This window comes from Stenella coeruleoalba, assembly GCF_951394435.1.
Source record: "Stenella coeruleoalba genome assembly, chromosome: 1".
Lineage (NCBI taxonomy): Eukaryota > Metazoa > Chordata > Mammalia > Artiodactyla > Delphinidae > Stenella > Stenella coeruleoalba.
In genome coordinates this window covers 26,732,236-26,753,055 of record NC_137169.1, presented here as the reverse complement: position 1 = coordinate 26,753,055, position 20,820 = coordinate 26,732,236, and the positions used below count along the sequence as shown (strand labels likewise).

Below are 20,820 nucleotides of genomic sequence, written 5' to 3'. Positions count from 1 at the left end.
CTCTGGCCTTAAGAAGAGAGATGGGTGTGAGGTATGCTGGGGCTTCCTGGTCCTGGACGGGGGACCACATGGAGGAAACAGGGGCTCTGGGGCTCCATGTCCACAGGGCTGCAGTTGGCGGGTGGGGTATCGCCATGGGCATCGCAAATGGCGCACAGAGACAGCACTTCCCAGCTGGCCAGCGGAATATAAGGGGCTAACACCCAGCCTTGGGGGGGGCTAACACCCCGCCTTGGGGAGGGGGCTGCAGAGTCTGAGGGAAGTTAAGGGGAAAGCAAGCCAGTTATGCAGCAGTGGGGTAGCCCTAGCAAGAGATAGGATGACCTTTCTTATGGGCAGCCTCACCCAGGGTTAGGAGTCCCAGCCTCACGATAGGATCCCCAGCTGACCCAGGTCACTGCCTCCTCTTTGAGCCCCTTTGCTAGGATTGGTTCAGGATTCATGACTTCCTGTCTGCAGCTGGACAGGGCTGAGGACCAAAGCCAGCTGGCCCTGGCCACAAGCCTTTGGAAGTCCAGTTGCAGCAGGTCAGGGATCATTCTGCCCCAGCCAAGCAGAAACCGTGCCCTGCTATAGACGTTGTCAGATGAAAAGGAAGAACCTACGCCTTTGCCCTTCTGTAACATAGGCTGCTCTCAACTGGAAGTGATATTGGCTTCTTTGGTAAGAACTGATCACGATCCCCAAAGCTACTGACCATCCCAGCCCACAGAAAACCAGATGTGCCAAAGGGAGATCACGTTCGTAAAAACAATGCGTGTTAACCTGGAAAGGTCTGCATAAATGTCAACTATCGTTGCTGTTGTTGTTTTACGATAATAGTGATTAATAAGGAAAACAAAGCAACTCAGGTTTATCTTATCTAGAACCTAGCAATTCCCAAAGTGTGTTCCACAGAACAAGTCAGAAGCTCATAGGTGTTTCTGAGGGAAAAAAATTTAAAAGTGTGAGGAGAGAGTCTATAGTCAATGTTGTGGAGATTCTGGTTGAAGCAAGGTTCAATAGGTTTCTCTCCTGCAGAACCTCTGAGATAAATTCGTAAGCATTTGTTTCTTCCAGAGGAGAGAATTTCTGCAGCATTTTCCAAAGTTCCTTGACCCACTGAATGCTTTTCTCGTGGAACTTATTTCTCAGCCTGTGTTTTATGGAATGTACTTTGGGAAACATTTCTAGGTGTCATTCCGCAATTAATCAAATTTAGCCCCAGATTGCATGGTTAGCTCTTCTAAGCCTGACACTGACAGTATTTTTCTGTGTTGCCCCGTAGGGTACCACTGATGCTCCAGGCATTGGCCTGTCTCGACAAGGAAAATCCCAGTGCTAGTGTGTGATGGGGGCAGGCAGGGCTGAACAGGGAACAGCGGGGCTCAGGGCTGCAGAGGTCACCAGAGGGGACCTTGTGCCAGCCTAACGCTGTTCTTCAGAGGGGCTAAGGCACACCACTGTCTCCTGAAACGGGAGAGGGACAAGTGGGTGCAACTAACACACGGAGCTTCCCCTAGAGACCTGACGGGGGAAGGAGGAGGCCGCCCAGCTCACTGCTCCCCTGTAATCCTGCTGGACCCTAAACTTCCACAGGCCCCACCCTGGGGGCTCTGAGCTTTCCTCTCTGCAGCCTCTCTTCTGGTTCAGTGTTGAGTTCCTTAAAGCTGGGCTATCTCTCTCCTTGTCCTCTTCCCCTTTTCCCCAGAGAAACCCCCAGTTCCTTAAGAAGCTGAAGTTATTGATGTAGAGGATACTCCCCTCTGGAGCAGAGTTGATAAAATTAGCAAATGAAGATCCAGGATGCCCAGTTAAATGTGAATTTCAAATAACAAATACTTTTTAGTATAGGTATATCCCAAATGTTGCATGGGATATACTTATACTAAAAAAGAATTTGTGTTTCTCTGAAATTCAGATTTAACTGGGTGTCCTGGATTTTAACTGGCAGCTCTGTTCTGGGGCCTAGGATGTAACCTTTCGGTTTTGCTTCTAAAGAATCTCAGGTGAGAGAGAGGAGGCCACGGGGCCCTGTGGTTATGAAGCATCAGGGAGAACTCCCACCGGAAGCCCCTCTGTGGCCCCTGCTGGTAGGATGATGGATGTCCGTGCAGCCCCAGGTTGTCCAGGTGGGGGGGATGGGGCCAACGAGGGGTCTGACTGGGTGTAGGTCAGGCGTGCTCTAGGCTTGGCAAGGAGAGGGACTGTGTGCAAGCCCAGAGCACTGCCTCCATGCTGGGAAACACAGGCCTTGAAGATCAAGGTTTCAGCCTGATAAGGACACAGGCGCTGAAGTCAAACAGCTCAAGTTTCAACCCCGGCCCTGATCCCAGCCAGCCGTGTGACCCTGGGTGAGAGTAGCCTCACTGTTCCTCATTCCCCTGCCCCCAAAAGGGAACAGTTAGAGCACCTCTCGTGGCAGGGTACGATGAAATAGAAGAGTCCAGATAAAGCACTGAGCAGAGCGCCAAGCTCACGTTAAACACCCGAAAGGTGACTGTTATTATTATTGCAATTTGCTGCGTGACCCTTCAGCTCTCTAAATTCAGCTCTTTGGGGTAAAATGGGCTTCATAAATACCAACCTAAAGAGTAGCTCTGAGCACTTGCATAAATTCTATTTTAATGGGAAAGATTGTGGACTGAACATACGCACACAAGCCCTTCCGTGCAGCCAGCCACCACAATGCCCCCGTCTCCAGGGCCACACTGAAGGAGAAAGGAAATTTAAGTTTGGTTTCAGTCCTCAGGTGTCAGCGGCCTGTCTTCTTCCTGCCAGTCATCTGTCCAGGACTCTCACCTGTGCAGCCCACTCCCCTCACAGCCCCTTCCCTTCCTTGACTCCCAGCAAAACTGGTCTTTTCTTAGTTCTCTTTCTCTACTGTGGGAGATGGGGGGCGGTTGCTGAGATTGTACACCTGGGATAAGGACGTAACTGAATAAACACGAATTCAGGGGTACCACACTGTGGCCCGTGGGCTGGGGACCTGTTTTATAAGTAAAGCTTGGTTGGAACATCTGTTGTCTAAGGCTGCTTTTGTAGCAGAACAGAAAAGCTGGATCATTGGGACAGAGACCATTAGGCAAGGCCAGAAGTATTTACTCTCTGGTTCTTTACAGAAAAAGTTTGCCAACCCTGCTTTACTCTGTTGTTCCCTATATATAATGCATATTTTTATATGCACATAGTATAAACTCTATGTGTGTGTGTGTGTGTGTGTGTGTGTGTAAAACACATTCCATCAGGGTACTCCCTCCCTGCCAGGCATTAAAGCAAACACTAGATAAAAAAAGAATATGTCATTTCTGCCCCTCAGGGAAGTCCTGAGAAGAAAATAGACACCTAAACAAACAATTACAGGCAGACTTAGCTCCCGTTTGGAGGCTGGGGTATTGTAAATTAATGAATGATTGAATTGTAACGTCGTATGACGAATGCAGGAATTGAAGCGCAAGCGAAACCCTGACTTAAATCTGCAAGTGGGTCCAAAAAATCCTGTCATGTAACATGTGGGCCTGTGAGATTGCAAAATTAACCCCATGACCAGAACAAGCCTGTGTAGTTAGTGGGCTGGGAGTGCCAGGATTCTGGGAGCTGGTTGCCAATGACATTATACCTGAATTTACATTCTATCGGGATGTCTTCTCCTGGGGTTTTCCAGTTTACACAAGACGCTAAGGGTATCAAGGAGGGCGTCACAGAGGAAGTGGTGTGGGGGAAAGATTGGGGGAGCAGGAGGTGAGGCAGAAAATGTCAGCAGGGGTCGGATCATAGAAAGATGGGGCTGCATGAACGTAAGACTGGACTAATCCTGACAGCAGTAGGAGGGTTCTCATGGTTTTCTTTTTCTTCCCTTTTATTTATTGTGGTTGACCTTTCAAGTCATTATTTAGTCTTACATTCATCATGCGAAAGACCAGAGGTCTTTCCCATGCACCTTGGTGGCAGGGAACCTGCTTTGGCATGTGTGCTCCGGAGGGTGGAACAGGGCAGGACCGTGGTGGATTTGCCATTGTAGAAGGCTCAGTCCAGCGTCAGCACAGACAATGCGCTGGAGGGCGCAGGGCCAGCGGCAGGGAGATCAGAGTTGGGTGCAGAGGTCCAGGAGAGAGATGATGAGGATCCTCAAATGAGAAGGAAGGAGAGGGCAAGAGTGACTTACGGAGGACAGCAGCATCCCAGGGAGAAGCCAGGCTTGCTGCTCCCAGAAGTCAAAGCCCAGTAACAAGAAAGGCACTGGAAATTGAACAGTTCACAGCTCAGAGAGATAACCCAACCGGGCTAATGGAATAACCTACGTGAACAGGTTACCGTGAGTGCTTCTCAGTCTCACTTCTGCCTACGGTCACCCAGAGGAGCTTAGGCTCTCCCTCTGAAATTCTGATTCAATAGGTTTGGGGACAGGTCTAGGCATTGGTGTTTTTATAAAACTCCCCACGTGACCCTGATGCTGAAGGTTGCAAAATTGCAAACGTGAGCCAAGAGAACAGGCTCACAGTGGAGAGCTTACGCCAGACACGGGCAGGAGGAGGCTTGGCCGGACAGGGCCCTGTGGACTCGTGGACCCCTGCCTTTGTCTGATTGACAGGTAGCAGGAAATGTACAGGACCAGGCTAAGGGTTGACTTGTCTGGTTGTCACCCCAAGTCATCCCCACAAGGAGAATGAGTGTGAGTCCCCTGTGAGGGTGTTTCAAGGTACACTAGTGACCGTGGACTCTATGGGGAACGGTCAGTGCAAGCATGGCCTAACGCAGGTGGAAAGTACATGGGCTCGGTAGCCAGGAAGTGCTGTGGACACCCAGCTCTACCCGCAGTGAGCTGTGGGGCCCTGGGTAATGCTCCAACCCCTCCGGCAATCACACTCATGTCAACGAGAGATAATAGCCCCTCTCTCAAGGGGTTATTGGGAGGATTAAGTAAAATCATTAAGTCACACAATAAACTCTTATCAAGGTATTATTAGACATCAGGCACTGTTCTAGAAAGTGGGACACAGAAGGGAACAAAGGAGATTTAAAAAAAATGTCTGTCTTCATGGAGCTTATATTGTAGCAGAGTGGGACAAACAATAAACAAATGAATGCATCAGCTATATACTATGTCAGATGTAGATGTGAGAGGAAGTGGAGACAACAAGTATAGACAATTCTTTGGGGTGGAAATATATGCAAAGCCCTTGACAATGGGGATGGCACATAGTAAGTGTGCAATAAATTATGTTTACAAGGCCAAACAGCTAAAAGCAAGGGAGTTTTAAGGATTAACTAAGATAATGTGTGATGCAGAAGTGCCTAGCACAGCGTAGCTACTCAAAAGATAATGGATCTTATTCTTCCCTCCCCTGTCCATGCCCACTACCCCTCAAGTCACACACACACACATACACACACACGCCATCTTCCCTTTCCATGTTGAGGGCTGTGGAAGAAGAAATCTTTCTTCCTGCATCCTTTCTCCCAGCCACCCTGCCACTTTGTATCAACCGTATGGCCATGGACATTAAACAAGTTACTTGATGGAAGGTAAGAAATCAAAACATATGGAGGGTGCTTGTCCAGAGAGCATAAGTGACTCTTCATTATAATATGGGAAATAAAGTCTCACATTAAAAATAAAAGAAGGTATTATGTAGCTTCTGCTGCACTCCAGCCACAAAGGAGATTCATTGTCATACAGTCACTGAGAATATCTTGTTGAGTGGCAAGAGCCGGGCTTTGTAGAAGGGACAAAATTCCCCACAGCTAATCTACAATGGAATTGTTCAATGTCAGGTACAGCTTTAATAACATTGTTCTGGGCTGCCTTGGATGTAAATATCCCACTCTTCATTTTGTAAGCCATCAAAGGGAAGTTTTCTAGACGGGAGAGCATGAACGATTAGAAGGTCTGTGCCAAAAAAACACATGGGCAGAATCCAGAAATCAAAGAACGCTGTGCCTTAGAAAGCCTGGCTTTTGTGGCTCATCTCTGATCTCTGTCTGTCCAGAAAGTTGGGCCTCAGACACAATACAAAAGTCCAAACTTTAAATGTTGCCCTTGACACTCTTAAAAAGTACAAGATTGGCAAATCAGACTGGAGAAGAAAAGACAGACAATTACATCTGGACAATCAGGTAATCCCCCTTCATTTTGTCTCAGTGTCTAGAATATTGAAGGGAGGAAGGGAACTCTTGGTCATCAAGCACCCACTATATCCTGGGCACTGTCTCTGTCAGAAGGAGTATTGTATTCCAGAATTAAGAGTGCCGAATGATGGAGCCAGAAAGACCTAGATTCAGAACCTAGCTCTGCCGTTTTCTAGCTCTGGGGTCTTAGGGAAGTTGCTTAAGCTCTCTGTGCCTCCGTTTTTTTCATCTGTAAAATGAGGATAATAGTTGTCGCACATGATTGCTTTGAGGATTAAGTAAAATAAATTTGTAGCCCAGGGCCTGAAACATACGAGGAACTCAATGGTGGGTATTATAAATCTAGCTTTATTTAATCTGTACAACAGTGCTGTTATGAGTTGAATTCTGTCCCAAAAAGATATGTTGAAGACCTAACCCCAGTACTTGCGGATGTGACCTTATTTGGAGATAGGGCCTTTGCAAATGATGAAGTTAAGATGAGGCCATTAGAGTGTGTCCTAATCCAATACGATTGGTGTCCTTATAAAAAGGTGAAATTTGGACATAGAGACACAGAGGGAGAATGCCAGGTGAAGGTGAAGGATTGGATGGATGCATAGACAAGCAAGGAACGTGAAAGATTGCTAAAAAAAAAACTACCAGAGGCTAGGAAGGAACAAGGAAGGTTTCCCCTACAAGTTTCAGAGGGATCACGACCCTGTCGACACGTTGATTTTAGACTTCCAGCCTCCACAACTGTGAGACAATAAACATCTGTTGTTTGAAACCACCTGGGTTTTGGTGCTTTGTTACAGCAGCCCTAGGAAACTAATACAATTCACCCTCTAACCCCATAGGAAGAAAAAGAAAGTATCCTCATTTTTAGATGAAGAACTGAAGTCCAGAGAGGTAAGGTTTATGGCTCAAGATCATTCAGCCAGAGGTGGACGAGCTGAGATTTGAATCCAGGCCTCTCTGAGCCCAGCGTCTGCCCTCTCTTCGTTCCCTGTGTGACCTTTCGGGAGCAAAGATAAAAAAGGAGGCGGGGTTGGAACTGAGACTCATCACACCCAAGTCCCAGTGGCGGTGCCAGGTCAGAGTGATCTGATTATGAGCGCTCATTAAGTAAAAAGCAGTGAGCGTTAGAGTGACTTTTTAAAAAGAATCGGGTTTTATTTATAGTGACGTTCCAATCATTAATTTCAAAGGAAGAAAGTCCAAAGCAGAAACAGGTTCGTTAAAAATGTGACATTAGTAATTTAATTAAATTGGGTCTTTGCCTCTCGTTGCGGAAAATGAACCGTTAGTTCTACACCAGTTCTCAGCCCATTTCCCAGGTTGGCTCCCTCCCCTCACCTTACTTTGCTTTCTTCTCCAAATGTTTACCTGACCTGCCCCTCCCACCCCCAACACTCACAAACACATCGCAGTTCCTGCCTCCACTGTGGCCAGTAGTGCGGGATCGTGGGAAATGCCAAGGAAGCCAGCACTGTGGGATCGTGGGGAATGCCAAGGAAGCCAGCAGCACGGGATCGTGGGGAATGCCAAGGAAGCCAGCACTGTGGGATCGTGGGGAATGCCAAGGAAGCCAACAGAGCGGGATCGTGGGAAATGCCAAGGAAGCCAGCACTGTGGGATCATGGGAAATGCCAAGGAAGCCAACAGAGCGGGATCGTGGGGAATGCCAAGGAAGCCAGTAGCATGGGATCATGGGAAATGCCACGGAAGCCAGCACTGTGGGATCATGGGAAATGCCAAGGAAGCCAGCACTGTGGGATCATGGGAAATGCCAAGGTAGCCAGCAACATGGGGCCATGGGAAATGCCAAGGAAGCCAGCAACATGGGGCCATGGGAAATGCCAAGGAAGCCAGCACTGTGGGATCGTAGGGAATACCAAGGAAGCCAACAGAGCGGGATCGTGGGGAATGCCAAGGAAGCCAGTAGCATGGGATCGTGGGAAATGCCAAGGGAGACAGCACTGTGGGATCATGGAAAATGCCAAGGAAGCCAGCACTGTGGGATCATGGGAAATGCCAAGGTAGCCAGCAGCATGGGACCATGGGAAATGCCAAGGAAGCCAGCACTGTGGAATCGTAGGGAATACCAAGGAAGCCAATAGAGCGGGATTGTGGGGAATGCCAAGGAAGCCAGTAGCATGGGATCATGGGAAATGCCAAGGAAGCCAGCACTGTGGGATCATGGGAAATGCCAAGGAAGCCAGCACTGTGGGATCATGGGAAATGCCAAGGTAGCCAGCAACATGGGGCCATGGGAAATGCCAAGGAAGCCAGCAACATGGGGCCATGGGAAATGCCAAGGAAGCCAGCACTGTGGGATCGTAGGGAATACCAAGGAAGCCAACAGAGCGGGATCGTGGGGAATGCCAAGGAAGCCAGCACTGTGGGATCATGGGAAATGCCAAGGTATCCAGCAGCCCAAGGACTATTCTAAGCTAGGCTAATAGACAGGGTGACGGAAGTCAATCCTTTCACCTGGGTTATCTCACTTGTCAGAGGTAGAGAACGGGCCTGGAGGAGCTCTTCATCCCTTAAGATAGCTCTTCCACAAAAACATAAGGGCAGGGGCCCTTTTTGTCTAGTTCGTTGCTGTACTGCCAGCACAGAGTGCAGCAGGCCCACAATATATTTCCGTTGTATGAAGGAATTGATGCATCAATGGGTAACCCTTCCAAATGACTAACTGATGAACACTCAAATATGTCCCTACAAGTGTCACACACAGTGTCAGGCTCCCAGGATACACCCAAGGACTGCATGGCCCTACAGTACAGTGGAAGGATAACACCTGCCATTTTTGAGCACCAACTCTGTGCTGGGCACTGTGCCAGCCATGCATCAGTTATTACCAGTAACCTCATCAACCACTAGATGTTACTGTCCTCCTTTCTCAGTTGAGGAAACTAAGGCTCAGAGAGCTCACATGACTCAAGGCCACAGAGTAAGACAGTGACAGCACCTGGCTTCAGACCAGATCAAGCTAGTACCAAAGTCCGCCCTTTCCCTCTACAACAAGCTGTCTCCTCCTGGGAGGAGAGGAGAAGTGGGAGAGAAAGCCTTCTTTCTGAGGGCTCTGAGATCAGCAAGGCTGGCAAAGAGGGTCCTGGAAGACAGAAATATGGGCTGGAAGAGGGTACGGCAAGGGCCTGGGAAGCTCTCTAGAATCCAGGCTGGCCGTCTCCACTTCTTCATCTTTATTCCTCATCACTGCCACCCCTACCCTCTTATTCCAGGCTCTCTGATCTCTTAGGTTGTCTCTGGCCTCAGGGCCTTTGCACATGATATTTCCTCTGCCTGGAACACACTTTGACCTAGCTAATTCTTACTAATCTCTCAGGGTTCAGCATAGACATCACCTCTTCCAAGAAGCCGGCCCTGACTACCCCCTGACTGGGTTCGTTCCGCTGCCTGGTCCCTATCTCATCATAACACTTAACATACCTTTAATCGTATGCATCTCCCAATGGACTGGGAACTTAGATTCACTTGTGTGGTACTCACTGTATCCAGGCTTTACATACCTCCACTCACATAATGCTCACAGTGACCCCAGAGGAAGGTACTATTGTGAACCGCCTCTTACAAAGGAGGAAACTGAGGCACAGAGAGGTTAAGAGACTAGCTCAAGGTCCCACAGGTAGTTATCCATCAGGCTGTGATGCAAACCCAAGCACTGAGGCTCTCGGGTCTGTACTTTCCACCACCCTGCTCTGCGGCCTCTCAGCGTTGGCCTCAATAAACCATCGCCAGATGAATTAATGGAGAGGTACTTGGATGGCAATCTGGACACGGCTGTGACCACTTGTCCTTGCCTTATGGGGAGGTGTGAAATGGTAGGAGGTGGGACCTTCTGGACACAGGCAGTTCCAACTCTAGGAAGAAAGGTAGAGGGAAGGGGGAGCTGAGTCAGGTTGAACAAGTGACTCGGGCACAGAGGAGCTGCGCCCTCCCTTTCTCCCTCCTGACTGGCGGGTCATGATCTCACGCACCCTCACCAAGACCACTTCCTCTGGATAATGAGTCCACACTGGCAGCTGGCGTTATTGCTCTGGCTCAGGTGGCACACTGTACATCTTATTCTCCGGCTCCCTATTTTCCCCTTGAAACGGGTCAGTCTGATCAGAACTCAGGTTCTTGTCTCCCTACCTCACTGCTTACTCCAGCACTAATGACCCCTTCAACTTCCCCAAACCTGCTGGGCCAAAGTACAGCTCTGGCTGCTGGGGCAGATCGTTAAAGAAAGGACATCGGGTTTAATGAGCACCTACTCCGTGCCACTGTCTGTGTCCCTTCCATGGTGTTTATTGGGAAGGACTGTGGAGTCTGAGATCAGAGCAACCAAACCCAAGAGATTAAAGTGATTTCCCTGGGGCATCTCGAGTGATGGGATGGACGTGTTACTGAACCAGGTTCGTTTTAGCCAAAGCTCTGAGACGCCGGGGTTTGCAGCAAAGAGAGTGTTTATTCACAAAGCAGCCAAGCGAAGAGATGGGAGAACAAGTCTCAAATCGGCCTTCCCAAAGGCAAGGGGCTTAGGGTATCTGTGGGATAGAGACTAAAGAAGCAGTGTGGTCTGAGGCGTGGGGAGCTTGGGGAGCGTGGGGAAAGGTGGTTGGAAAAAGGGGCAGTAATCATCGATCTGCTCAGGCGTAACTAAGCTACAGGCCTCCATTTTGGGCGTGCTTAGCACCATCTGAGGGTGGAGTTTGGGGCCCTCCGACATCAAAAGTCAACAAGCAGACACTTGCGCATGTCCAGTTAGAGCTAGTCTTAACTGGCTTAATTTGAACTAGACACAAGTTCCTGGAAAACAATTCAGGCAAACATCTTATTGTTCAGGCTCTTGGAGGACATGCAAGTCTTTTGTAGCAACAGTTAAAACGACCTTGATTGGTGAAGGCAGGATACAGGTGAAATGGATTTAACTGATGCTTACCCACAGTTCAGACATACTTCACATCCAGGGCTGCACATGAGAAAAGGCAGGAAACCTGGATGTCCAGGTATAAGTTGCGTGTGCGGCTCCTCCTGAACGTGTGAGCCCTGCGAGTACTCAGGGACCAGGCAGCCTTCAGGGGCAGCCCTGTCCTACCGAGGAAAGGAGGTCCGGGGAGGAGGGTCACCCAGAGAGGTGCTGCTCAGAGGCCAGGTGTCAGGGCTGGAGACCTGCTCACGGGCTGCGTGTCTCTCCTTTTGCTCACAGCTCTCCCCAGCCACACGTGTGGGAACCCCGGGCGGCTGCCCAACGGCGTCCAGCAGGGCTCAACCTTCAACCTCGGCGACAAGGTCCGCTACAGCTGCAACCCCGGCTTCTTCCTGGAGGGCCACGCCGTGCTTACTTGCCACGCTGGCTCTGAGAACAGTGCCACGTGGGACTTCCCGCTGCCCTCCTGCAGAGGTAGGTGGCCAGGGAGGGCCTGAGGGGTGGGCAGCACCTTGGAGGGATGCTGCAGCTTCCAGTGGGACCCAGTCTCCATCCACTCCAGCAGGAGGTGGGGTACCCATTATGGGGAGCCCATGTCTGGGGGCCACCAAGGGTCCTCCGGGTCCCCAGGTATTCTAGGGGCTTTTAGGCCTCCCTGGACCTCGTAGTCCTCAGGTGTGCACTCCCTCAACCTGCTTCCCCTGCATCAACAAATTTATTTTTAGTCTGTCTGCCCTTCCCTCCTGCCCTCCTATCTCGGAAGATACATCATTTCTCTTCCTGTTACCGATGTGTCTCCTGTGCACGGTTGTCTCCCAGCTGTTTTCCTATTGATCTCACGCCGGCAGTTCTTCTCTCTTTTCTGTAAATTCAACCTCTCTCCCTATATAATGGTGTCCTCCTCCCGGTCTTCAAATATGCTCAAAACCTCTTTACCCCTGCACTGCCCCCCAGAAAAACCCAACTTCCTTCAGTGCTGCATCGGTCCAGCCTCCCAGCTAGGGTAACCAACTTATCCTGGTTTCCCTGGTACTTTCCCATTTCTTAGCTCCAAAAGTCCCACATCCTGGAAACCCCCTCAGTCCCAGGCAAACCGAGACAGTTGGTCACCCCCTTTTCAGCCTATTTCTTATTGCCCCTGTATAGTAATCAAGCTTATTTCAAAAATAATTTCCCATGCCTCTTATCTGATGATAAAAATAGCACATGATCATTTTAAGTGAGCTTAGAAAATACAGAAGAGAATAAAGAAGAAATAGAATTTACCCATTTTTAACCACAATTTTCATATATTCCCTTCCCATCTTCTTCCTCTTTTTTTTAAATTGAAGTGTAATTGATTTACAATGCTGTGTTAGTTTCAGGTGTATAGCAATGTGATACAGATATACATATATATTCTTTTTCAGATTATTTTCCATTATAGGTTATTACAAGATATTGAATATAGGTCTCTGTGCTATACAGTAGGACCTTGTTATTTATCTATTTTATATACAATAGTATATAAAATATGCTATTGTATATAAAATAGTATATTTTAAAATATACTATTTTATTTATAATAGTATATATATCTGTTAATTCCAAGCTCCTAATTTATCCTCCTCCTGCCCCTGGCTTCCCCTTTGGTAACCATAAATTTGTTTTCTTTGTCTGTGAATCTGCTTCTGTTTTGTAAATAAGTTCATTTACGTCATTTTTTTAAGATTCTACATGTAAGTGATGTATGGTATTTGTCTTCTCTGACTTACTTCATTTAGTGTGATAATCTTTAGGTCCATTCATGTTGCTGCAGATGGCATTATTTCATTCTTTTTGATGGCTCAGTAATATTCCATCGTGTGTGTGTGTGTGTGTGTGTGTGTGTGTGTGTGTGTAATATCTTTATCTGTTCATTTGTTGATGCACATTTAGGTTGCTTCCACGTCTTGCCTATGGTAAATACTGCTGTTGTGAACACTGGGTGCATGTATCTTTTCGAGTGAGAGTTTTCCTCTTTTCTGGATATATGCCCAGGAGCAGGATTGCTGGGTCATATGGTAGTTCTATTTTTAGTTTTTTAAGGAACCTCCATACTGTTCTCCACAGTGGCTGCACCAATGTACATTCCCACCAACAGTGCAGGAGGGTTCCCTTATCTCCACATTTCCCTCCTCTCCAGCATTTATTATTTGTAGACTTTTTGCTAATGGCCGTTCTGATTGGTGTGAGGTGGTACCTCATTGTACTTTTGATTTGCAGTTCTCTAATAATTAGTGATGTTGAGCATCTTTTCCTGTGCCTGTTGGCCATCTGTATGTCTTCTTTGGAAAATGCCTATTTAGGTCTTCTGCCCATTTTTGGATTGGGTTGTGTTTTTGATATTGAGCTGTTTGTATATTTTGGAATTTAAGCCCTTGTTGGTCGCATTGTTTGCAAATATTTTCTCCCATTCTGTAGGTTGTCTTTTCATTTTGTTGGTGGTTTCCTATAAGTTTGATTAGGTCCCATTTGTTTACTTTTGCTTTTATTTCTTTTGTCTTGGTAGACTGAGTGAAGAAAACATTGGTACAATTTGTATCTGAGAATGTTTGCCTATGTTCTCTTCTAGGAGTTTTACAGTGTCATGTCTTTTATTTAAGTCTTTAAGCCATTCTGAGTTTATTTTTGTGTGTGGCGTGAAGGAGTGTTCTAACTTCATTGATTTACATGTGGCTGTTCAGCTTTCCCAGCACCATTTGCTGAAGAGACTGTTCTCCATTGTATGTTCCTGCCTCCTTTGTTGAAGATTAATTGACTGTAGGCTTGTGGGTTTATTTCTGGGGTCTCTATTCTGTTCCATTGATCCATACGTCTGTTTTTGTGTGCAATACCATACTGTTTTGATTATTATAGCTTTATAGTATTGTCTGAAGTCTGGGAGGGTTATGCCTCCCGCTTTGTCTAATACATATTGCATACATGCATATATTGTGAATATATATATGATTGAGATTATAATACATGTAGATATTTTTAACCACCTTATATAAACTGTGACATCATGAGAAGGGTTTCCTCATGACACCAACAATGCCCAGCATCTTGAAAGCTCCACCCAGCCTTGTCTATCCTCATCTCCCACTTACTCCCCTGCAAACTGGCCTTTGCCGCAAATATTTTGCATCACGTTGCCAAGTCAAATGGGAATTGTTTTGGCCCTTATATTCCTTGATGTCTCAACAGGCTTTTGCCTTCTTGACCACTCTTTCCTTCTTGAAACCCTCATCTTGAAATCCCATGGATCTCCGAACACCCAGGTATAAGTCTAGGAGGATTGTTTCAAGGAGTTGAGAAGTGATTGGAACAAGTAGCTCTCCTTGGGTTCAAGTTTAGAGGAAGGTTTTCTGTAATTACTATCAGGAGACTAGCTCGAGGAGAAGCAGCTGCCTCCTTCCACCATATGCTCACACCCATTTTCCTGTCTACACTAGCAATGGAAAATATTTGGCACATAGATCCCTTTCTCTTCTACCATTCCCATGGGAGGCATAATGAATTGATCATAGTACCCTTCCTGCTTGAGTCTGGAGGCAACTGTGAATTCCTTTCCAACAGGCAAGCCACAAGCAATCAATCTGAGTTGCTGCTTGACTCTGTGTTTGTTTAGCCCTCCTCAGCCAATAGAATTGGCCTCAGCCTTGTTGGTCCTTTTTGATGGAGCCTGGGGAAACTAGTCTCGTTTCTCGCCTTCCTAAGTCCCCTCCTCTCAGGCCCCCTTTCTAACATGGGATAACTTGGGACACATCTCTCTTCATGTGATTGATACCGGGAATGTCCAAACCAATCACATGAGACCTTGGCCCCTACACACAAGTGTGTGGCCCTGAGTGGCCTAACTGTGGTCTGAATCTGCTGTTTCCACTCTTCCTGATAGCACCTCTACCCACTCCCTGCCCAGAGGATGTCACGGTTTAACACACTGATCTTCCAAGGAGAGGCATCAGAGTTGTAACATGGTAACAGAATGTGAAACATGATAGTAAATGAAATTAAGTATGTAAGCTGTGAAACGGAAAACACAATTCTCGTTCTTTTTACAGAACTATAAATATCATACTTTTTTAATCAATATGGAAACTAAAGACAAATGTAGCCCATACATCAGAGGCAGAGGGACTGTCACCCTGTCCTCTGAAGTACAATTCACATCCGTATCCCATCTTAATGAGGTGGAAATCTACAGTCCCTCCAAGTATTTTCAGGAATCTTTGTCAGCTCTGGCTTCCTTTGAACCTTGAACTCACTGCCATGCCTCACCCGTCTTGGTTCTGCTCTGCCAACCTAAGTTGAAAACTTGGCCCATTTTTCCTGACCCCCGCCCCAAACAAAAACAAAACCATTAACAAAAAACCATTAACCATTAACATGTTTGCACGCAGCACAGCCTTTATTGGAGGTTTGTGGCAATGCAGGGACTTCACACCTCAACAATGCAAGTGGCTTGAAATGAAAATTGGAGCAGTCAGGAACCCCAGAGCCTTTCGCCACCCCCCCCCCCAAGCTTCTCCCTAGCTTCTGTCTTGGCAAGCCCCGGCTTCCCTGTGATGTGCGTTGCCCCCTCTCGTCTCACTCCAGCCTCCTCCACTTTGCTGCCTCTCGACCTCGGCCCCGTCTCAGGACTTCTGTCGACTTCTTCGGCACAAGAGCCCGGTTGCCCTTGGCTTTGCCATCTCCTTACAGGCTGATGTCTCCCTCCCCGACCCAAGCTCTTTAGGTATAGGGTGATATTGTCTCTAACATAGAGAGCTTTCACTTGGAAGAAACCCTGGGGCTGGCTGTTAAAATATCTTTTTTGTTAACCCACTAGTCAAAGATAAGATGAGGGCTGCCTCAAGGAGGGCTTCCTTTGCCAGGTCAGACCATGGCCCCGCAGTGCAGGGTCTGCACGTCCTGGCATGGGGGCAGTGAGGGCTGGCCTTTCAGTGGGCAGAGTGGGCTGGGGTGCTCCCCCAGTGTTCACATCACAGCAGTAATTCATGGGTGTGCAGAGCCTTTGGGGCCACAGCTCTCTCCCAAGTCGCTCCTGATTTTCTCTCAACCTCTCAGATGACAATGATTCTTTCCCCACTTCTCCACTGACTTTTCTCCTCCTCTTTCTCCTTGAAGCCAGAGGGCCCAGCATGGCCTCTTCTCTGGGAACTTCTTGCCTCTCTTGGAATTTCTCATCCACTCCGAGGCTTCTACTGTTGCTTGGGGACGACTCTTCAGTCTCTACCTCCAGCCCTCCCTCTGTCCTGAGCTTCAGGCCCACAGTGATATCAAACTCACCTGAAGCCCTCCCTGGAGGGTGCTTCCCATGCAGCAGGCCAGAACCTAACTCTCTATTTTCCCAAACCTGCTTTTTTTGTTGCCTTCCCCAGCTCGGTGAAGAGTGTCACCATCCGAGGTGGCCAAGCCAGACACCACAGTGGCATCTTTACACTCCTCACCCTTCCCTGTACCCTTAGTCACCGCGACCTGGCAAATCCGTCTCTGCACTGACACTGGCCTCCACGCCCTTGCCGCTCTTCAGGGGTGATGGTCCCAGGCCCTCTCAGCTCTCACCTGTCTCACTGCATAGCGTCTCCAGTCACCCCACCACACACATCCCAATTCATTCTCCACCGCAGGAGTGAACTTCCTAAGACACAGATCTGACAGCATCACACGTTGCTCAGACTCCCGCCAGTGACTCTGTATCACTGACAGGGTCAAGTTCAGATTCCTTAGCGTGGAGCACAAGGCCCTTCCGGAAGGAGGCCGAGGCCGACTTTTCTAAGTCCTCTCTAAGTAGCTTGCAATTAGCCACAGCAGAAATGCTCCCTTCCAGAATGCACACACCAAGGACGCCAGCCGAGCATGTGAAATCCTGCTTTCAGAAGGGCTTCGAGCCCCGGAGACTCCCCGGGGCCTGAGGGGCCCGAGACAAAGCTCTGCTCAGAACTGGGAGGGCACAGAATCCTGTCCCACTCTCCGAGCCCCCAGGGCCCTCCACTGCCTGCGATTCGGGTCCATTTCTCGTTTAATTCACCACATGCTGCAAGAATAGCGTGAGAAGCATCCTCAATAATGCCTGTGATTTTCTGGAAGTGATTTTCCAAACTGCCCTTCCTTAGTAGGCTGAGCTGAAAGGAACAGAGAAGGGTCCTCCTCGTGTGCCTCATGGTACCAGGAGCTGTGGTCATGCCGGGGTTAATGGGTTCAGACTCAGGGAGGATTAAAGCCTCTTGGCCTTTCTTTCTCTCGTGTAGAACTCTCAAGGGCTGGCATCTGTAAGTGAATAAACCTCATCCACTGGGCAGTGGTCCGTAAATACTGTCTGTAAATACTTGCTGAGTGAACCGACGGCTGGATGGGTCTAATTCCCCACCAGGATTATGTAGGCATATGAGCCCGAAAGGGAAATTACTGGCCTGGGTTCGCCAACCTGCCCGGCCGCTCAGAGTGACACGAGCTCCTTGAGTTCCAGGCTTCACAGAGCAGCTTGGAGGGTGGTGCCTCTGCCTCAAACAGCAGACGCCACCCGCCTGGCTGAAAGGTGAGCTCGGTCTGGAGACGCAGCCCAGACCAAGAGGGAATGGGGGCCATCCAGGGTCTAGGGGCAGAGCAGGTGCAGGTCTCACCTCGAAGGAGGCCCAGCCCATCAAGGCTTGGCCCAGGTGGCAGAGGGAAGGAGGAAGGGTGGGGTGTTGTGAGGTGGGGTGACTGGAGATGCTTTGCAGTGAGACAGGTGACAGGTGGCAGAGACCACATGGTCTCCCTTCACTTTGTGTCCCTTTCGGCACCTTTTCAAAGGCGGAAGTCCGTGGGAGCCCTGAACCTTGAGGAACCTCTTTGATCCGTAAGAAGGGAGAACATGTGGATTTCAGCAACAGGCCCCTGACTTGTGAGGGACATTGGCCCTGGATCAAAGAGGACCGCATGGGGAAGGAATCACGTTCAGATGCTCTGAGCGCTGAGAGGCAGGTGGTAGAGAGAAAGCATCCTGAACAAGAAAGACTTGGCCCCTGAGGTCCAAGCCCAGCACTGCAGGCTGCCCCCAAACCCAGGGAGACAGGGATTCGGTCTGCAGCAGCTTGGGCGGCCAGTGCCCAGATGCCTTCCAAATATTTTGGCCCCAGGGAGAGGAACCTGTGAAATCTGAGACAGAAGCAGTGTCAGGCATGGAAAGAGCATGGATTCAAACAGGCCTACCTTCAACCCTAGCCATGCCAGCCCAGAGCTGTGGGTCACCGGCTAAACCCTTCTGAGTTTTAAAGCGGGGACATGAGTAGTGGCCTTAAAGGGTGCTTGCTTACTTGTTCATTCACTCAGCATTTAACACCTTTTAGTTGAGTACCTACTATGTGCCCGCCAGTCACTGACTCAGTCCTTATTTATTAACTGCCTTATTAAGTGCCAGACATTGTTCTAGATGCAGAGAATCGCAGTGATGAATAAGTCAGACCAAGTTCCGTGATCTCAGGGCGTTTACGTTTTAGCATCCTCAGGCAGAATACAGGCAAGAAATCCAGTAAACAAATTTCAGATCGTAATAGGAGCTATGAGGGAAATCAAGTTACTAGTAATAAGGGAGGCTGCTTCAGAGGGAGCCGTCAGGAGGGGACTCTGAGGAGGCGGCATTTGAACTGAGTCCTGAATGACAAGAAGGAGCCTGTTATGTGATGACCTGGGCATTCCCAACAGAAGGAACAGCAGGCGTAAAGGCCCTGAGGTGGGAGAGAGCTTGTTAGAGGAACAGAAAGCAGACCCACAGCGGGCAACGTAGAGTTGGGGGGGAGGCGAGGGGAGTGGGTGGGGCTGTGGTGGAGCAGGACCGGAAGTGTGGGTTTGGTTCTAAATTCAGGAGGGAGCCAGGAAAGGCTTTTCAGCATTGTGTAAAATGATCACCCCGGGTGCTAGAAGGGAGAGGGATTGTAGCTGGCAAGAGGCACAACTGGGAGGCCAGTCAGGAGGCAGCTATGGCAGGTGTGCAGGCTGGAGACGATGCATCTCGGTCAAGGGTGGCCGTGGTAGAGGTGGAGGGAAGGGGGTCAACTGGGGCCGTGGTTTAGGGGCACAGCTAACAGCCTTGCTGATGGAAGGCATGTAGGTGCTGATGGAACAAAGGATCGGGGTTGACTCCTAGGCTCTTTCTGGAGTGCTGGCAGGGTGAGGATGCCAGTGACCAAGATGGGGACGACTGCAACAGGGAGTGGGAAGTGTGTGCCCTAAATGCAGTCAAGAGAGCTCATTTTGTCCGGGTCAAGTTTGAGATGCCTGTGAGATCTCCAAGTAGGGGGTATCAGTTCTGTGGCTGGGGGCAGTTCCAAGCTAGAAAGAGATCAGGACAGGGGTGAGAGACCCTACGTGGCAATGGAGATAGCCAGGAGGGTCTGGGGACTGCATGCTGGGACCCCTTGTGCTGTTCAAATTATACAACATACAGAAAGCACCAAATACCCTGCCAGACAGTGTGGACATTGAGTGATTCCAAGCACAGGGACTTGGCAGGGACCATGGCTCCCAGAGGGCATTCCTAACTACGGGGTCCCTCTACTACCGCTGGGCTCACTAGTCCTTCTCCTGTCGCCTTTGCCATCACTACTGTTACTATCACAGAACCACGCAGAATGTGGGCTCTGGAGTCCGATCACCTGGATTCAAATCCTGGCCTTGCCACTCACACCCACTAGCTGAGTGACTGTGGGTGTGAGTGCCCTTCTCTGTGCCCTGGTTTTCTCACCTGTGAATTATAATAACAGTAGTACTTAACTCAGAAGGTGAAGTGAGGCTCAAGTCGATCAATGCTCCACTCGCAGCAGAGGGCCTTGTTCACAGCAATGACTCAATGACAGTTAGCTGTCGTGATTCTCAGAGCCACGGCCATCACTGGCCGGCGTTTGTCAAGCACTAGCTATGTGCCAGACCTTGTCTCATCTAATTTAATCCTTACAAAAACCCCAGGAGGTTAAGATCTTACAGTGAGACCTGGTGAGGTGAGGTACTTTGCCTGTGGTCGCACAGCTAGAGGGTGATTCTGCCCAAGTCCATGTGCCTGCCAGCCACGATCTTGGCCACCCTTGTCTACTGTAGACAAGGACGATGGCCTGTGACCCATGGCAAGAGACTCATGATGACATCGTTACTTCCAGAGCTCCTGCAGTTTGGTCCGGGACCCAACAACTTGGTCCCCTCGTAGGTACATCCGCTGCACGGGTCCACCAGGCCAGGACTTCCCCGTCTGCTGTGGTTTCCCTTTGACCTTCCTCTTTAACTTGTACCAGGAGCTCTTTAGGAGAGAAGCCCCAGGGAAAGGGCCTGAGGCGGTTCTGCTGGGCAGATGCCACTTTGGGGTGGAGGCCAGGGTCTGGGGGACCAGGGTCTCTTATGAGGAAACCTGACCCAAGACTCCCCCACCTCTACCTGAGCGTGGGTGGCGGGGTCCTAGCTGTGGAGAATGCACAATGCCTCTGCCTCAGACCCCTCAGGCAGAGAAGAGGGGGAGTGGGAAGAGGCTTCTCCCACCTGGAAAAGCCCCCTCCAGGATCTGGGGCTTCCGGAAGCCCACGTCAAGACTGGCATTGCAGTGACCAAGGCCTGAGAGGCAGAGAAATAGGTGGATACTGGCGTGGGTCTGGAGTCAGAGAGTTATGGATTTGAATCCTGGCTCCAGCATTTAGTAGCCGGGTGACTGTGGGCAAGTTTTAAAAACTCTCTGAGCTTCAGTTTCCTCATCTGTAAACTGTGGGTGACATAACACCTGTCTCTTTGAGCAGTTTGAGGATTAAATGAGAAAATGCAGG

At 49.2% G+C, this 20,820-nt stretch overlaps 1 protein-coding gene across 1 annotated transcript in view; it reads left to right on the top strand.

Moving 5' to 3' along the window:
- The window catches only part of CSMD2 (CUB and Sushi multiple domains 2), a 668,360-nt gene that overhangs the window by 218,228 nt on the left and 429,312 nt on the right, over positions 1–20,820 (top strand). The window contains exon 4 of the mRNA XM_079924609.1: positions 11,312–11,506. Within this exon, the coding sequence (XP_079780735.1) occupies positions 11,312–11,506 (195 nt within the window). The remainder of the gene's footprint in view (positions 1–11,311; positions 11,507–20,820) is intronic.